This window comes from Rosa chinensis, chromosome 6, assembly GCF_002994745.2.
Source record: "Rosa chinensis cultivar Old Blush chromosome 6, RchiOBHm-V2, whole genome shotgun sequence".
Classification (NCBI taxonomy): Eukaryota; Viridiplantae; Streptophyta; class Magnoliopsida; order Rosales; family Rosaceae; genus Rosa; species Rosa chinensis.
In genome coordinates this window covers 38,302,496-38,321,776 of record NC_037093.1, presented here as the reverse complement: position 1 = coordinate 38,321,776, position 19,281 = coordinate 38,302,496, and the positions used below count along the sequence as shown (strand labels likewise).

Below are 19,281 nucleotides of genomic sequence, written 5' to 3'. Positions count from 1 at the left end.
TATACACCAAGCTAGGTAGAGCAACACTATTCTTCAATTACGTGGGCACCTTTTCCTCTTTGAATTATTGCACCACGAGAAACTAAATTAAAGCACCAATGTTGGACCACAAGTCATGACAATGGTGAAAAACAAAATTAGTCCTAATCCTAGCTACCATCTTTCACATGCATGTTTTGTTTCTCATATTTGTACAAGAATTTATTATCTGCAACCAATTAATGTTAAACCCTAATTAAAGCCTCCCTTCTCAAGGATTTTCAATTTTCTTGCCAAATTCAAAGTTCCACTGAGCTAGGTTAAACTGTTAAGTTAGGTCTTCACTCAACATCGGCGTTTGTTTCAACTTAACAGAAATGCATTCGGTGTTTGTGAGTAATTTTTTTAGGAAGAAGTAAGTGGTGTTGAGTTAATTTATCAAATTAACAGTTCAGAGCATAAGGAGGTGAACGAGATGAATTGAATGAACTTAAGAATTCTCCCATTGAAAATGCTCTATATATAAAACAAAAACCAAAATGTCCCAACACAAATAGCACTAGGCTTTAGCCGTCTCGATCGATAGATCATAGTTTCAAAACTTGAAATGCCCATGAGAAAAACGCATATGCAGCTGCCAGCTGCTCTTCCACTCATGCACGCAAGAACACATGCTGCCAACAGGTCAGACACAAAAAATTCATATTAGCGACTAGCCTACTATTATAAATTTTAATGGATTTACACATACATGGAAAGCTAAATTAAATTCGTCGATCTCGATCAAATTCTCTTTTGTTTATATCAACTACAGGTCCACAAGTGCAATCTATAGAGATATATATGACTTACTCTATGAGAGTTTTTCATAAAAGGGAATAATTTTTTGTCGAAATCCTGGGTAGAAATGACCTGAAATTTCACAAGCAGGTATACCCAACTATTGGACACATGAAAAATGGACTCTATATATGAATAAGATGGCAATTAAATCTTATCAAGATAACCATCGAAGATATCTTATCTATTCATTTAATTTTTGTTCAACTTGAATGATTGCATTTGAGACCATTGCACAGTTTGATTTCGACTATCCGCACATGTTTTAGCATCCACATGTAAATAAAAAAAATCAACTAAATCAAAACTTTTTAATGTATTTAGGCGAGACAAATGCATTAGATGGATTTGCTTCACCACGTAGGGGACTATTTGAACACATGAAAATGCTACATATGTATGCTCTTTTAGAGTAAGGGATTCGTTTTTTAACAATTTTAAGAGATCGCTTGTGGAACCCATTTTTTAATCACATATCGGCATATTAATCATTAAATTTTAGGCCTCAAGAAATATATCACTTTTGTATTTTCAACTTAATTGATCATCGTTAAGGTATCAAACTAAATCAAATCAATAGACAAGTCAATCTTTTCAACCTAAACCATTCACGTTCATAATAGTAAATCACGATTATGAATTATTTAATAATCGATTATCAATTTGGCTGAAAATTTTCATAAGTGTTTTACTCATGGAGACCTAAAAATCTAATAATTAATATATTTATCGATATGTGATTCATGTATGTACATTTGGAATTGATATAAACCTTTACCTACCCCTGGAAATATCTTCAACGTTCCACATGTATAAACATATTGCATATATATCCTGTTACCTAGTATTCAGCTCATCTATGTTGTAAATTTTTCTTCAAACAAGAAAAGATCGAGTTTGAACCAGCTAAGCTAGAAGCTCGCTAGCTCCTTAAACGGTAGAAGCATGATACATGCATGACACAATTTCCTTGGGCAAAGAATGATTAGTATTTTGCTTGAAAGGGGGGAAGAACAAGACTTGTTGAATGTTAGTAACTTAGTATGTTACCCATAGAAATGTATTATGTATATATGCATGCATTGCATGTTTCATGTTATTAGGACGTATAGTAGTATTATGTATGCATTTGTTGAACAACAAAATATTAGTCCACTGTAATAGTTCTTTTCAACGTTCGTTATATATATGGAGATGGTGAAAGCTTATTATTTAGTTGGGTAAAAGAGGAAGGATTAGGGCAATTCTCCACTTACACTCTTACAAAAATCAGACTTCTCTTTTAAGGCTTAGAGGGTCTGCTCATTCCTCAAATTTAACTAATGCCGTATATGTGATGTAGTACAAAGATTGCTTAAGCATGTGATTCAAGCTGAATGTTGATGGAACGGGGTAGGGGTTCAATGCTCAAGCTCGCAATGATAGTGGAATAGTTTTTAAAGGATTCTTGATCGATTTACTCCCAAATCAACTTGGCACAACAGTTACTATAGAGCTTGCATTGTTTTTTATTGAAAAGGGATTGTTATCCATAACTTGTTCTTCTTCTTTTTTTCAACAACTTTTAACAATTTCAGATCATAGAGATTTTGGGTTCCAACATCCCTGATATAAAGAAATGACGGGTGGAGATAAATAATTAATATAGAATCTTGAGTTGGACTATTTGTTCGTCTTGTTGAAAATGGATGCTAATGAGGATGAGAGTCAATACAGGAAGCACCGGTGGCTGAGGTTTAATAATTAGTAATGAGAATGAGGGGAGTGGTCAATACAGTAAGCACCAGTACCAGATTGAGTGAGTAAACAGATTGCTTGTTTTACTCGCTCGAACCTAGAACTCACCGAGTCCCAATCTTCAGAATTGCAGAATTGGACTCAAATACCAAAGCCAGAAACCACCCTCGCACATTGTCGTTCAGTGAAACACATTCAGAGGGAACCCATTACATATAAACATTAGCGTTTTTTATGCCCTTGAATGGGAACCTTATTTGCTACACATTATATTTGTTTCCTTGGTCAATGCTCAAGATTTATGAAGGCTTGCCCTGAGCCAAAGCAATTGGTTTGCATTTTGTGTACATGCATATAGATTCAATAATAACCACTACTCAACTGCCAACCTAGCACATATTTGACATAAAAGCAGCATACACCAACGTTTCAAACATACTGACATAATAGTGTTTTGACATGTAGTTCATAGGGCCAGTGCCAAAACACAAAATGACATAAGCAAGATCCTCCGAACAAGATTGAGCACAAAACATTTTCCTTGCTTGTATTAATCTGATCAGTTACCTCCCACCTGCCTCTTCCAGGAATCTTCCACAATCAGTTCATCAACTCCCCAATCTTCATAACTGAAAATTACACACCAATAAACTTGTTTATCAAAAACACGTGAAATTACAAGTTACAGAGAATTTACTACCCTCCACTCCATACTTTTCAAAGTTGTAAAACAGCTACTTAAAGCAAAACTCAATACTTGAACTGCAGCAAAACTAAAATCAGAATCTCACCTTCCATCAGGCAAGTAGCGGCGGATGGTAAAGGGTATCTTCCGCTCACGAAGCTCCTTCATAGCAATCTATGCAATTCAAAACTCGAGAAGATTATACTTGCGTAGAATATGGAAACAGCACTTACATTACAATGCACTAACAAATGGCACTTGGAGCTCTCACAGGTTGGTGTTCCTTTTTCTTTTCTTTTTTCCTTTAACAGGACTTACAAGTCAGATTATAAGCCATACCATATTTGCAACTCAAAGAAACATAATCCTCTACAGAAACGATAATTTCTTTCAGCTAGAAAACAGCAGCCACCAGAAGAAAGAAAAAAGAGCATATAAACGACAAAGCACATCATACGATCTCTTTTTCGAATTTTAAAACTGCCTCTAATAGAAAAGACTGACAATAGTTAACAAAACATAAGATGTTAACTTGTTCTCTATAAACAACCAGAAATGTTTATATTATTGCTGCAATAATTTACTGTTTGTTTTAAGTCTACACCATACTATTAGTAGATGCTCTCATGCACTATCAAGATAATGCACATACTGACAACACACCATTTCTGGTCTTGATGGCATTATGCAACTTAAGCAATCTAAAACGTTTGACTTCTGATATAATTGCAACATAAGTTTTTATCATTCTTCACTTTTACATGATACTCGAATTTGAGGAGTATAAAGAAAACAATAAATGAGAACCCAAAGTAGAATCTCTTGTTTGTGCTAGTGATAGTAAAGCAGCAAAATAACACATCCAAAAGGAGCTGCAAGAATTAAATTGACAATATGGTATTTAACCAAGAGCAGTAAATTTCAGTACTGGCAGGGTGAAAAGTCGATGCATGCATTTACAAAGGGATAAAGCAGATAAGGGAACCACATAAACAATAGTTGTGGGCATCCAGAATAGGCATGGGAGAATCTTATACCTCAAGCGGGTCAGTCTCACCCTCCAACTCAACCATCACAGGGGCATTCATGCTGCTCATCCAAAAATTAGATTTGGTAAAGGGTCGGCCAAAACCAATCAACATAATTTCAGACTAATAAAAGTTTAAAAAATACCTAATTTGTACAGCACGGGTACCCAAGATTCTAGCCCGTTCATATTTGGTCATAAATTTTGATGTTTTGCGAGGCCGTTCCACTGGTACTTGTTCTTCCTTGTCATCAGTTTCAATGGCATCTCCAGCAAGATCATCATTGTTATCCACATCCTCCTCTGCCCCTTCCTGACCATTGATCATTATTCTTAGAAACTTTCCTCACTATTTGACTTTTGTTAGAAAATTAAAAAAAGAAAATAGAAAGAGTAACAACAGCTTACTTCAATCTCTGGCTCCACGGGCTCATCCTCATATCTGTATAAAGAAATTTTCATCGAGTCACTTATGAAGGTTCTTTAAACCCAGAAACACATTTGTATTAACCATGCATAAATTTGGCACTCAGACATATGGGGGAGCGAGGGTGTGTGTGTCAGAGAGAGAGAGAGAGAGAGAGAGAGAGAGAGAGAGAGAGAGAGAGAGAGACCCAATATCCATCTCATTGTAATCATCATCAGCCATTGTTAATTGGTTAAAAAGCCTCTATTCTAATCCCCAAGTACGACCTTGCTCTGCAAAATATCACTCAGCTTCCTACAGTTCAGCAAACAAGATCATCAAAACACAACCCTTCAACATCAAACAATCACCTCATCCAACCAAAAGCATCAATATTTTTGACATTTTCTAGGGTCTGAGACCATACCGCAAATCAATACAGCTCTATAGGAGCATGATTGATTGGGGAAAAAAAAAGAGTTGTAGACGTGTTTTCCAAATCAACTACAGTAAACATTTGAGTAATTTTCAAAACAACAAGATGCAATTGCACAAAGGAATATGTTAAATTGCAAGAATCCACAAACCAGATAATGAAGCATAACTAATAATAAGAAAGAAAAGAGCAAAAACAATAACAAAGCTCTCAAATTAGGTCTTCTTGTAGATCATAGATGATGGTATTAAACTAGAAAATACTAGCACACATGAAAGTATATGTTAAATTTTTCTCGACATTAACACAAAAGTTTATGCAAAAACCCACAAGAACAAACTCAAGCTGGCCTCAAATCCGAGGGAACAAAGCTCTTAACATTGTCAAGACACCAGAACACTAAAACCAACATGCAGTATAACATGAACACATTCATCAATCCCCTTCAAATGGAGAAACAACTAAAAATTTTCCAAAATCAAAGACATGGGACTTGATTTTCTATACATGGAGACTCAGAAGCTATAACCTTTAGGTACCAATCTCAATTACAGCTGAGCCAAAGCTCTTGGCACTAAAATTTCTTCGCATAATTACACAAGATACTAATTTTTTGCTTTGATATTTGGTTGTGCACTGGTTCGTTGCTTAGTTCTCTACGAATTTCAATCGCAGCGAACCCTAAAATACTACAAGAATGTATTGTTGAACATATTCAGAATTTTCAAGCATTCAAATTGGGTACCGATCATCTGAAACAAAGTATGGGAAAGAGAAGAAGAAGAAGAATCTTGGGGAAAATTACCTGTGAATCAGAAGCCCTAATATTTATGGTTGCAGAGTAAAGCCAGGAAGGAACGCGAACCAGGGAGAGCGAATAAATGGAGAGAGAGAGACAGAAGAGTTAGGGTTTTAAGTATTTGGATTTTGACCCCAAAAAAAAAAAAAAAAAACAGTATTTGGATTGGTCCTAAGTCCTAACTTTTCCTTTCTTGTATTTTAAAAGCTTTTTTGGGCCCTTAAAAAAAAAAAAAAAGGTTATTTGGGCCTAAAGTGACTCAGGTTAATATGTTATGGGTGTTCAAAGAAAACTTGTGAGTTTTGTAACAATTTACAATTTGTAAGTGAAAATTTTAATAATCACATAAAAAAATGCTTGAGATCTCAAATTTTTATAAAAAATTTAGATCCCAAATGATGTGGCAGCAGCCATATCAGCATTTTGCCTTGAATAGATATACATGAGGTGGAATTATTTTATAGTTCATATTACATTTACTCTAAATTAAAAGTTAAAATCTATTCCCTTCACCATTTTCTGAGAATCTCCTCCACCCCCACCATACCAGTGAAAGATTTCAGCCGCCATGAAAGATTTCAATCTCAACCCTTTAAATAGATAGACCTTCTCTTTCCCAACTATTTTATAAACCAACTATTTAACAACACGTCTTCCTCATAATAAATATTTCAATTTACTTCCTGAACTCTCTCCATCTGCACTAACTTTGTGATTGTCATCTTATCATTTCCAGGTCCCATTTCCCTTTGTAAGCTCTCTCCATTTGAAATTTCTGGTGAGTTTTTTATTGATTGGATTTTGATTGAAGCACTAGTTGCACTTTAATATTGATTAGGTCCCTGGTTTTATTTTTCCAATGGTATGAAACATGAATCAATTTCACATATCCTTACTAGTGAATTGTCAATGGGGGTAGCCTCGTGGTTATCTAAATAAATCACCAACAATTTCAAATGGAAGCCTTCAAACATGTTCTTGATGGTATAAATCCTTTTCTCCTCAAGAATAAAGAATCGGCAAATATTTTCTTCTTGATCATTGCGAAGCCCGAGTCATGGACTTTGAGGCAAGGGATTGTAATATGGGGAAGCAACATAAGATTTGCAGCTAACTTCCAAGAAGAGCAAACTGCTTCAAAGCGGAGGATGTCGATGGTTTTGGTTATCTAAACAACATAATTAATTGTAGATTTTTCTTTCTCTCTCTGAAACCCACTATGTGCCCTTGAGAGTCGGTGGCACTGCTCACCCTTTATGGGTGCTTCCCTGAGCTATGTCTCAGATCTGGAGCTTCTGCCTCTTGTTTCTTCTCTTTTTTTCTCCTTCGGTCTCCCTCCCTTCTCCTTCCATCTTGCCCCAATTTTCTTTCTGAACTTGTAATTACAGAATGGATATATGTATTTCCCAACTAACGAAACTGATCAGTATGTCAACAACTTTAGGAATTAATCTTAGGAGTGCAGGCCTGTTCACATCCTAATACAAGATTGCACTATAACTTGAATCCTAATCGAAACTGCAGATCTTTGATGTTGTTATGATTTATTCAATTCACTAAACCATCCAAAGTAAAATCATCACACATAACACAAGATATGTTGACGTAGTAAAACCCTCCAAAGAGATAAACAACTGCGGCCACTATGCTGGTGAACAATCCACTATATGAATAGGAAAGTACATAAAAATCTTACACAACTCATCTACTAGAACCAATCTAGTGGGCAGCGGTGTCTTCTCATCTTTGCTACTTTCAGATTAGCGAACTTGCTCTCCTTTGTCAATCTTGAGATGACACAACTCTCACCTCAGTTGTCAATCACCTCAAGGCACAAATCATGCATGAACTACCAACACACATGAAGCATAAAACCAGAAATTTTTTTTGACAGAAAAAGCTTGGGATTCGATAATCCTTCAAGAGCTATACAAGGAACAGCTTATAAAGGATTCTCACATGAAACTTTAACTCAATGCTTTCTGAAGATAAAGGCAGAAAACTCTCAAGAAGGCAACAACCAAATATTCTAATATATTCCACCCTTGAACAACCCTAAGAGAAACATATATATAGGAGAGTACGAGCTAGGGTTTCTGATGTACATGGGCTTCATGACGTCTTTTAAAAATCATGGATTAAAGTAGAATTACCATTTAGAAAAGCCCATAAACCACTTTAAGAAAGTTTGAATGCTTTGGATAAAATCATCTGAAAATTCCCAGATCAGCACAGTAGGATTGAAAAGAGGATCGCATCCTATAATAGGATTTAAAGGCAAGTTCAATCCTAACCACTTTACAAGCATGCACATGTATGCAAGACATACCTAATTGATGAGAGTGGTACATGAAGCTTGAAGCATTCCATTCTTTCAAGGATCCAAGAGTAGAAAGCTATTACAAGAAAACATGACTCTTGGTTGTTGTGCGTAGGAAATGCCAATCAATTAAACATTGCACTAACAGAACTTTAGCCCCAAATTTGCTCTATCCCATTCCTCACCACCCATCACTTTCTCTTACCCACCATGTCTCATCTCCAGATCTTGTTGCTTGGATTTCTTCTATTCCATTTCAAATCGGTACCATGGCTTGGTTCTTGCAGTGGCTTCTCTCAAAAGCGATTTCTCGCATCTCAATCAGAAGATGGGTAGAGCTTTGGCTCGGGTGCATGCACCACCTCCTTCTATGTTCTATTTTCGGGGTCTCTTGGCTCCTCCTAATCTGGGTTTCGTTTGCCTAGATTTGTTCTCAAAGTTGTGGCTGCAAATCTCATGTTATGGTGCAAATTTGTATTGTGGGGAAGAGGATATATATGTGTTTAGATCCTCTTTTTTCTTATATTTTTCCATTTTCAGGGTTATTTTGATCGGGCTTTGGTGTAGGGGTCTCCTTACGAGTTGCAATTTTGGAGTTCCATGTACGAATTCAGCTACGACGGCCATGGTGGACGTTGGTGGTGCTGGATTTGTGGCGACTGAAGAAGATTTGTGGTGTTTCCCATTTCTGGGCTTTGTTGCTTTATTTCCTTCTTTTTTTCTTTTGTTTTAGGTTTTCAGCTGTTCTTTCTCTTCTTGATTTCTCTAGTCTTACTTGTTCTGACAGTTGACTATGTGAATCATGCTTTGTTCGTCTGTATTGGGCTGTGTCCCTTGTACTATTGTTTGGCCTTGGGCCTTGTTAATTGATGCTACCTTCGACCCAAAAAAATAAAATATAATTAATAAATTATATCCACCTCACCAATTTTCAAAACAAAAGCCGATGACACGGCATATGCTACGTCATTTGGTATTGAAAGTTTGTAATATTTTTTGGGGTATGCAGCAGTACTCAATTACATATCATGGCCAATTTATTGAGGTGCACAAATTCTTGGCTATTAGAGTCGAACATGCATTTTCTCTTAAACCTTCAAAGATGCGGATGTGGCCCCTTCAACCTCTTTCTTTCGTTGTTCGAGCTCTTTCTTTGCTTCTTTAACTGTCTCATAAAAAGAAGCAACAATCACCTCTTGCCATTCGTGCTACCGACCAATGCAATAAGGCAATGAGCTCAGTCACTTTTTTTTTTAACACAAGCTAATAATCTGTTCATCAATTTGTCTTTGGAGAAAATTCCATTTTTCCAATAAAGATGAACAAAGCTTCTCACTTGTCTCAAATTAAGCGGTCTTAATCTCATACGCCACCGCATTTGGTGCCTTTAAGAAATGTTACTTGTTCTTAAGTCTGTAATAACAAAATACAAACTTTCTCATACAAGTCATGCAACACTCATGCCTTCGGCCCCTCCAAATTATGTTCTTGCACATGTTTTTTTGGCTTCTACTTTTTGGGTGAAGGAAGTTTTTCCATTTCCTGTTTTATCCATCATTCCTTATTTCATATACAACTGTTCCTCCTCCAACTCACTCAGCCGCACTCTCATTCTTGAAATCTCATGCCTAAGTTATTGTGTCTTTAATAAAGCACATAAGAGCAAATAAAATTACCGGATTGTCTTCCTTTCACCACCTTAAGATGAAGTAAGTTTGTGGTTTCAATTTATAATGTTGAGTTGCAATTTACATAAATCTTTCACTTTACAAATTTGATAATAAAAGTTGTTTTTGTAGTACTGATCAACATCCTTATAAGAGAAGAAATCAATGAGCTAGAAAAAGAATGTGGATGAAAAGAAGTGTTTAGTGATCATATGAGATTAAAATAGGATTGAAGCTCATCCTTATTAAATTGTTGTTCAAGTAAATTCAGAGTATGTGTTTGGCCCAAACTCTAGATTACTTTCCCTAGTTATAATAGGGTATATATTAGAGATATTCTCGGAGAATCTTAGTAGATATCCAATCAATGTACAATTATGTTTCCATGTACAATTATGATTCTATGTTTGTAATCCTCTATAAAAAGACCCTTATTATCAATGAAAGCACGACTCAATTCTCTCTCAATTCAATTTTCCTAAAACATGTTATCAGCACAACACCCTAACCTTAAAACCTAATAGCCAAAACCATAAATCCGAATACAAAACCTTGAAGCCCTTTCAGTCCCCCCCCCGTACATCTTGAAGCCCTCGACACCAGGAGTCCAGAACTTGCGGAAGAACAACCAGAACAGACAGAAAACCTACGTAACCGGCCACCGGAAGCTCCAAACCACTAGCAGCAAATACTCCACAAGTTCACCACTTTCTGGACCTCCGATTGCTACCAAATTTTCCAACAGCAGTGTCTTGATCCCAAGATTCAGGAATTGAAGCAGAACCCTAAAAACCGGTCTAGAAGTTACTGAACCGGCGGCCACAGCGACTGAACCTCATATAGAAAATTAAACCGACAAAAGAAGAAAAGAAACCTCAACCCAGAAAGAAAAGAAAGAGGCTGAAGCAACCCAAGTTAGGAGGAAGACTCAGCCAGAAGAAAGAAAAAAAAAAAAGGCATGCGGCCCACCCTCAGTCAAAGACAGAAGAAGAAGTCAAGGCCTCAATGGGCCTAGGCCAAAGCAAAAAGAAAAAAAGGGGAGAAGGGCAACCAACCTCGGACCACTTTTCCGGCAACTTTCTGATCACTATTTCAAGGTATTTTTTACTAAAAGTTCAAGTTTATGAAGTTTTTTTTTTTGTTCTTCTCTTTTTTTTCCTTGGGGACTCACAACCTCTCTTCTTCTACCCCCCCTTTCTTCTTCATAGAGGAGACCAAAAGCCGAACTGTGAGGGTTTGTGCTCACTCCAAACTTGGAGCTTGTTGAGATCTCCAAACTTAGAGTTTGTAGAAAATTTATGATCGACCACTTACGTCATTGTTTTGTTCTAATCCAATACCTCTTGGAATCAGATTTCTTGGAAGCAACTAAGCTCAGAAATCCATAATTTCTTGGAAGCAATTGCGCTCTGAAATTCATAATTTCTTGAGAGCAACTACACTTAGAAATTTGATATGTTTTCGTGGTAGCTTTTTCCGCTCCGAAACTAACATTTTTCTTGTTCTCTTTCAGGATGAGTAACCTGAATAAACTGGAATTCGCTCCATTGGGAACAATTATCTCTGAATATCACAAGTGGGTTCCTAATGTCTCCCAACATCTCAAGGCCGATGAAATCCTAGATACGATTCTCGAGCCTAGCCAGGACGTGATAACTATTGAGCAAGCTCAAGCTTTGGAAGCAAATAGAGCAGCCTTGGAGACAAATAAGGCAAAAGCCATCATCCTAATGACTCGTCATATGGATGATTCTCTCCTGTACGAGTATATGAAGGAAGAAAACCCCAAAAGGCTGTGGATCTCACTCGAAGAAAGATTTGGCAACGTCCGTGACTCCCTGCTTAATGAACTAGAAGTGAGATGACATAGCCTCCGCTTCTGTGATTTCAAGTCAGTTATTGACTACAACTCGGAAGCACTTCACATTAAATCCTTAATGAAATTCTTTGGAAAAAATATCACATATGAGATGTTGATTGAGAGAACTCTCTCTACCTTCCCCATCTCTGCACTGATGATTGCTAAGAACTATCGAATCGATGTTACTGCAGGATGGATCACAAGGTTTCATGAGCTCATTGGAGCTATGAATGTTGTTGAATAGCATGACAATATTATTGTGAAGAACTATAATTTGAGACCGGTGGGAACATAGCATATTCCGGAGTTTAATTATAGTCACACCCCTAAGGGTGGGTGCCAAAAGTGAAACTCTAAATCTAGGGACAATTCTGGACATTCTGGTCCATATTTTCGCTCTAATGAGGAAGATAACGGCAAAAAAAGAGGACACGAAACCGAAGAGGTCAATGTGGAAAGAGAGAGGGAGGTAACGCCTCTAGCCATGTTGGTGGCACCAGCAACACTAAGAGCCATCCTAATGATGCTTTCAAAGCGCCACAATCAATGGAGTTTGAGCACAGAGATGAATGTTCCCGATGTGGAGTATCAAGTCATCGAGCACATATTTGTAGAGCTCGTGAAGAAATTGTCACCGCCTATAAAGCATATTGTGAAGCAAGAGAAGTTCACTATGTGGAACAAGAAGATGATTTAGAGTAAATGGTTGAAGACTTCAAATCTGGCTGGGATCAATAGATCGCCAAATCTGTTTAAGTCTTTATTTTTCCAAGAGATGTAATAGGCAATTGCCATATACTTTGTAATAAATGTCATTGATTTAGTTTTTCTTTACATAGGCTCATCCAAAATGAGTATGATGTCTAGGAAGGTTTGAGATAAGTGATACTTAAGCGAGTCTTGCTCCAACGACATCTCTCTACTCTCCTGGTCATATTTATTTTGGAGTTACCGAAACAAGTCAAATGACTACCATTGTTTTGCATTAGCTAGCATTTGGATTAGATTCTCTTAATGGTTAAGAGACAATGATGTACACTGTTGGCTTTTTAATAAAATTTTGAATTCTTTTCATTATGACTCCATTTTAATTATGAGCATATTCCTTTGTGACTACGATGGCTCGACCGTCATGATTAGTTCAAGGACATGCGGAATAGCCCAAATTCCATTTGTCAAATGGCACCTTGACTACTGTCACAGAAACTCTCTACGCTCCTGGGGCGAATCAAACTCTGTTGAGCTATTCGAGCCAAGGGCTTCCATGTGGGAACGCATGTAGAGAACAGAAATAAGTTCCTCTGCAATACATTTAATGACTGCGAACAAGGGCGCATCTTAGAGAAGTTTATATGTCTCTCTAGTGGACTCTATGTCACTATTCGAGCTATTAAATCGAATAAAGTTATGAGAAAAGATCTCTTGGATTTAGACACGTATTGACATTGTCACGACAGGATAGGTCATCCTAGTCATGATATGATGATCCGTCTACTAAAGACTTCACATGGACATCCATTCTTTCGAGCGAAATGAAACAAGAATCAAAAGTTGATTCCTGGACTAAGTGTGACCGCCTCCGCTGCCTTTGGAATTACCGCAGTCCAACACCAGCGTAGGGCTGACACAGTCCATATCCATGACACTATGGATGGGGTCCATCATGGTGATGGCTCCTTAGGTGATGCTACAATCACCAACTTTACTTCAAATAGCATTTCAGACACTCATGCCCAACCAAAATTCACATTGGTTGCTTCTAAGGCCTCTCGCTCGTTTTACAAAGCCCATTCTTAGGGAAATTAGGACTGAGACCGTCCTATGCAAAGGATATGAACATACTCATTATGTTTTTACATAGAATCCGTGGGGATTTTGTGGACTAGTTCAACCAACTTTCCCACTAGCCATCTTTTTCTGCATTTTCAAAAGTAAATCAGAAATATTGATAAAATCCTTCCAAAAAATAATGTTATGAATTCCTAGATATTTACCAATCGAAGATTTATGATTAATGCCTAACATAGCAGATATATCCCGTTTAATGGCATTAGAAACATTAGAGGAAAAAGTAAATAATGGACTTATTAAAATTTATTTGTTGTCCAGAAACTTCTGAAAATCTGGCTAGAATCTGAGCTATATTAGCAGCTGTAGAATGAGAAACTTTAGCAAAGATTAAACAGTCATCTGCAAACATGAGATTAGAAATTTTGAAACCATGTTTAGAAGATAAAATACCAACATGATTTCCAGGAGAATGTGTCAATAGATTAAGGTGTCTAATGAAAGGTTCCATAGCTACAATGAAAAGATAAGGAGAGAGGATCTCCTTGTCTAAGGCCTCTGTTTGGGTGAAAATTACCCTCAGGAGAACTAGGCCTGGGATCGGTTTGGCTCGGCTCGGTAACATGCCTATACCGATACCGATACCGATTTTAGAGTCGGCTCGGTTCGGTTCGGGACACCGGAAAATCAGCTGCCATACCGATTAGGCCCGAATCCAATCGGTTCGGTACCAATCGGTACCACCTGCTTTGCATAGCAAAATTTTCAGAAACCTGATAAAATGCAGCATAATCAATAACTAAGACCATCTTATCATTGTCAATTTCAAATCTACAGAATCCCAATTTCAAATCAACCCCAAATTCAAATCAACCTACACAATCATGCTGGGTAGAAGACCAAATTCAAATCAAGCTACACAATCCCAAATTCAAATCAAGCTACACAATCATGCTGCTACACAATCCCAAATTCAAATCAACCTACACAATCATGCTGCTACACAATCATGAAAACAGAAAAATCTGAGAAAGTGAGAGACTTACTCCCAGTTTTCCCATTGAGAGCCTTCGAATCTTCGAGGAGGGCAGAGAGGAGTGAGCGAAGAGCGACAGCTTCCGATCTTCGATGGAGTAGAGGAGTGACAGAAGAGCGAGAGCCTTCGAGTCTTCGATGGAGGAGACTTGGATCGAGTAGGTTGAGCTGTTGTTTCGGTCTCGGTTCTTCGATGAGGCTGAGACTGTGAGAGTGAGAGGTTGAGAGTCTTTGATGGAGGAGAGCAGAGACGAGTGCGAGGTTGAGAGGCTGGGGCCTGGGACTTTGGGAGTCTTCGATGGAGGAGTGAGAGGCTGAGAGTCTTCGATGGAGGAGAGCAGAGACGAGTGCGAGGTTGAGAGGCTGGGGCCTGGGACTCTGGGAGTCTTCGATGGAGGAGGAGAGAGGCTCGATTTAGGGTTTGCGAATTGGGAGTGTTCGATGGAGGAGAACTGGAGAAGAGAGGCTCGAACGGCAGAACGCGGTGTTTAGGGCTGAAATCAACGACAAGTCGTGCGCAATATTAGAACATCGGGTCGGGTCGGTCAAAACGGTTTGTATTTGACCCATACCGAGGCCGACCCGTTTTCATGCTATTCGGTTCGGGTCGGATCGGTATTATGTGGAATTGAAGTTTCAGACCGACCCGATCGGTATCGGGTCGGATCGGTCGGATTCGGTTTCGGTATTTCGGTAAGCAATTCCTAGGCCTAAGGAGAACCATTAAGTAGAATAAAAAAAGAAACAGAGGTAATACAAGATTTAATAATATTAATCTAAGTAGGAGCAAAACCAAAGGCTGAGAGGCCAGCAGTAAGATAGTCCCAATTAAGGTTATCATAAGTTTTCTGTAGATCTAACTTAAGAGCCATAGAACCTTCTTTACCCTTCTTTTTATTAAACGTAGAGAATAACTCATGAGCAATAAGAATATTATCTTGAATTGATTTGCCAGGGGCACAGGCACCTTGATTCTGAGAAATGCATTTATTTAAAAGAGGTCGTAACCGATGAATAATAACTTTAGAGATAATCTTGTAAGAAACATTACATAAGCTAATAGGTCTATAATGGTTGACTATCTCAGGAGCCTCGATTTTTGGAATAAGAACAATGTTAGTTTGATTTATTAAACTAAGATCCAAATTCGAAGAAGAGAAAAAAGAAACCAAATGAAATAGAGAATCCTTAACCTGATTCCAAAAAGAGTGATAGAAGATGGCACGAATGCCATCAGGACTTGGTGTTTTAAGAGATGTCCAATGCTATGGACTGCATTATAAACTTCCATCATAGTAACTGGAGCTAACAATGAAGCATTATCTTATGCTAAAATACAAGGGGATATACAAGAAAGAAAATCAATAGTAGAATGAAAAGTTGAAGAAGTAAAACGTTTTTTAAAAGAAGAAATAAGAACTGAAGAAATTAGTTTCAGAGAATCTATCTAAATACCAGTATCATCTTTAATTTTATGTATTAGATTCTTCTTTTAATGCACATGCAGGTTCCTTACCTAAAGTATTGTTGGTTTGCTCATGCCGAGGAGATAACCCTACACATAATTTTCTTCATTGCTGACCTACAAATCTACGATGGTTGTTTCAGCATTAGGCATCACGGATTCACGGCACTAGGTGAGAGGCGTTGGCTACAGTATCATTGGGCTCACTAGCCACCACATCATATAATTGGAAGCTCGATCCATTAGATTCGGTGCATGTAGGGATCGATCCACGTCATACACCTAAGCCCCTCAGTCAATTAATATAGACAACCACCATCCACCACCAGAAGCGACGGTGACCCCTCTCGGCAACCCAAATACAAATGGAACTCTATTCTAATCCTCTCAAAACTCCCTAGCTCTCGACATTACATTAAAAAAAAACAAAATCATGGGCTGTAGATTATAACAATAAATATTAGTATCTTATTTATTTTCCCAAGAATCAAAGGCAAGTGCACATTACTTTAACAATTTATAATTAATAAATTATAACATAATGTTTGGCCCTATCAGAAAGAAAAAATATTTTTATTTTTTAATGAAGGGTTGAAGGAAGAGAAAATCAATCTTGTTCTTTCTTGCTTTCCGTTCCCACGTGACACTCCAGGATTGGATATGGTCCTACTATACCCCAATTAATTTCACAAATATCTGCACAAAACGACGAAATTATATATTCTGCTGATTCTGAATATTCACATTTTTCCTTCTTCTATAAGCAAACCATTTGTGGACCTCTCCATGTGATTAATAATCACAAGAGATCTCATTATCAATATCCTTTTATTCATTATTTTCTCTATGTACCCCTAACCCTCTGTTTTTCTTTTTCAAAATTTTAAATTCATTGTAAACTTCATCATATAAGATATAACACCTCTAATTAGAAAACCCTCTCTCTCTCTCTCTCTCTCTCTCTCTCTCTCTCTCGTAGCGCTAAGCTCTCTTAGCCTTAGCGCTACGAGAGAGCGACTCAATCTCCACACTGTTCCTGTTCGGCAGGGGTGAATGGTAGCGCCAGCACAGCTGCATTGTTGCTGTGCTGGCTGCCGGACAGGCACTTTCATTTGACATGGCTTCTGAATTTGATGGTTTTGGAGGTAATTACTGGGTCTCTCTTGATCTGGTTCGAAGCTTCTCGATAGTAAGATTGGGCTTGCCATCAACGCAAGGGCGATGGCTGGAGTTAAGGTTGGATTGGTGATCGATCCAATTATGCTCCAGGCTGCAGTGGCGACGGCAAGGTGGTATCAAGGAAGCTATCTTCAAACTCCGAGTGCATTTGGCTTTTTCCAACTCCGATTGGATTTGGCCTATTACACTGAGTTGCGGAGATGTCTGCGTTGTGATGGAGTCATGACGGCGTGTTGCAGTCTATGCGGCGTGGAGGCGGCGGCAGAGGATAGTAGGTGGAGGTGGCGGTGGGGAGCGCACTTGTGCTGGGAGGTGGTGAATTGAGATCCGATTTGGGCCCATCCTGTTGGCTCTGGGCTATCTTCTCCTTGGGCCTTGTGCTATTTTTGGCTACTAGGGTTTTAAATAGTTTTTTGCTGTTTATTTTTAATAATTCTCTATTCTTTTAGGGAGTTATGCTTGTTAGTTCCTTAATGAGCGCTAACGGGTGTAGTTAGGTGTTTTTTAGCCTGCAAATTATGATGTTTTCTTTTTACATCTTGGTAATGGCAGATTCTGACACACCGCAATTGAGCGCATTGGTAAAGGAAGTTTCCACACAAAATTATCTTTTTGTAGGGTAATGTTGTAGTTTGTTAGGCTTCTTGATTAAGTGAGTTTCGATGTCTTAAGCGAATGGTGCATGAGTCTCGTTTTGGGGAAATCTGTGAGTGCCGTTTTGGTCTGCAATTATCAATGAAATCTTCATTTACTCAAAAAAAAAAAAAAAGGATATAAGTACACCTCAATCTTCTTAGAATTACTTGGCCAAAAGAAGGTGTTAGATGGAGAGAAATGAAAAACAAAATGAAACTTATATCATGCCATATGGTACTATCAAATTTTTCGTGGTAAGGTTTGCTGAAATTTATATATATATATATAGCAATTAAAAAATTTAAAATATTTCACCAACAAATTACAATAATAAAAAACACAAGATATCAAAACAACCAACTTAGACACTTCCAAATTCTCCCCTCAAACAATTTCACATGAAATAGTACGTACCTATTTTTTTCTAAGAAAAATTATACATGAATAACTTGTTAGGGACAAGAACATAACTTTTTTAAAATAAAAATATATTCACCTCCTTTTACATATGCATTATATACTTTTCCGTTGGTGATATAAAAAATAGATACAAATTGAAAACAAGTCTTAAGTGTATATAAGGTCTATGGTTATTATTGTCGTCCAAACCTAAAAAAAAAAAAAAAGGTGTATATAAGGTCATTAATTACTTAAAATTGAGTCTAAAAGCAAGTCTTAAGTGTAGATAATTAATCACCTAATGTGATCAGGTTGATCGAGCGGCCTACTATGAAACCTCTATGTCTCGTAATAGATTCTCAAGTCTTGATCGATGGTCAAAAGTAGGAAGAGATTCCATAACCAATGATGGAAGAAGTCTTGACTTCTCTTCAATCAAATTGAGTGGCAGGGGTCGCAAAGGAATTTAATTGCTTCATTTTCAAGTTTTTTTTTTTTTTTTTAATTTTTAGTTCTATTCAGAGTTTCTAAGAGCATCTTTAGCAGACTCTCTATTTTAGCTCCTTAGCTATTTTGGAGAGCATGTTTTAACAGCTGCACCAGATTCCTAAGAGCATCTTTAGCAATGCTAGCCATTTTTGAGTCAAATTTTAGCTAAAGTAGCTAAAAAGTTATTTTAGCTAAAGTAGCTAAAAAGTTATTTTAGCTAACCACTTTAGAATTACGTCTGCATCAATGCTCTCTATTTTAGCTAGTTTTGAATTTATATTATTTTTTAAGTGAAGATTAAATAGTTTAAATATATTTATAAATTACATAAAATAACTTAAAAGGAATGTTTTAAATTATAGAGAGCCTCATCCTGCTCTCTATATTTAGGAGCGAGATAGCTAAAAGTTATAATAGAGAGCCACTTAGGAGTCTGGTGCAGCACCTAAAATAGATAAAAAGCTAAACATGCTCTCTAAAATAGTTAAGGAGCCAAAATAGAGAGTTTGCTAAAGATGCTCTAAGTGCCTCTC

At 37.4% G+C, this 19,281-nt stretch overlaps 1 protein-coding gene across 1 annotated transcript; it reads right to left on the bottom strand.

Moving 5' to 3' along the window:
- Nucleotides 1-2,871: 2,871 nt before the first annotated feature.
- On the bottom strand, nucleotides 2,872-6,054 carry LOC112174274 (DNA-directed RNA polymerases II, IV and V subunit 6A). Its single transcript, XM_024312013.2, has 7 exons — nucleotides 5,916-6,054; nucleotides 4,883-4,989; nucleotides 4,677-4,710; nucleotides 4,415-4,581; nucleotides 4,279-4,330; nucleotides 3,348-3,415; nucleotides 2,872-3,185 (listed from the first exon to the last, which is right to left on the bottom strand). Exons 2-7 carry the CDS (start codon nucleotides 4,915-4,917, stop codon nucleotides 3,116-3,118), a joined length of 426 nt encoding a protein of 141 aa, XP_024167781.1. The 5' UTR covers nucleotides 4,918-4,989; nucleotides 5,916-6,054; the 3' UTR covers nucleotides 2,872-3,115.
- Nucleotides 6,055-19,281: the final 13,227 nt, after the last annotated feature.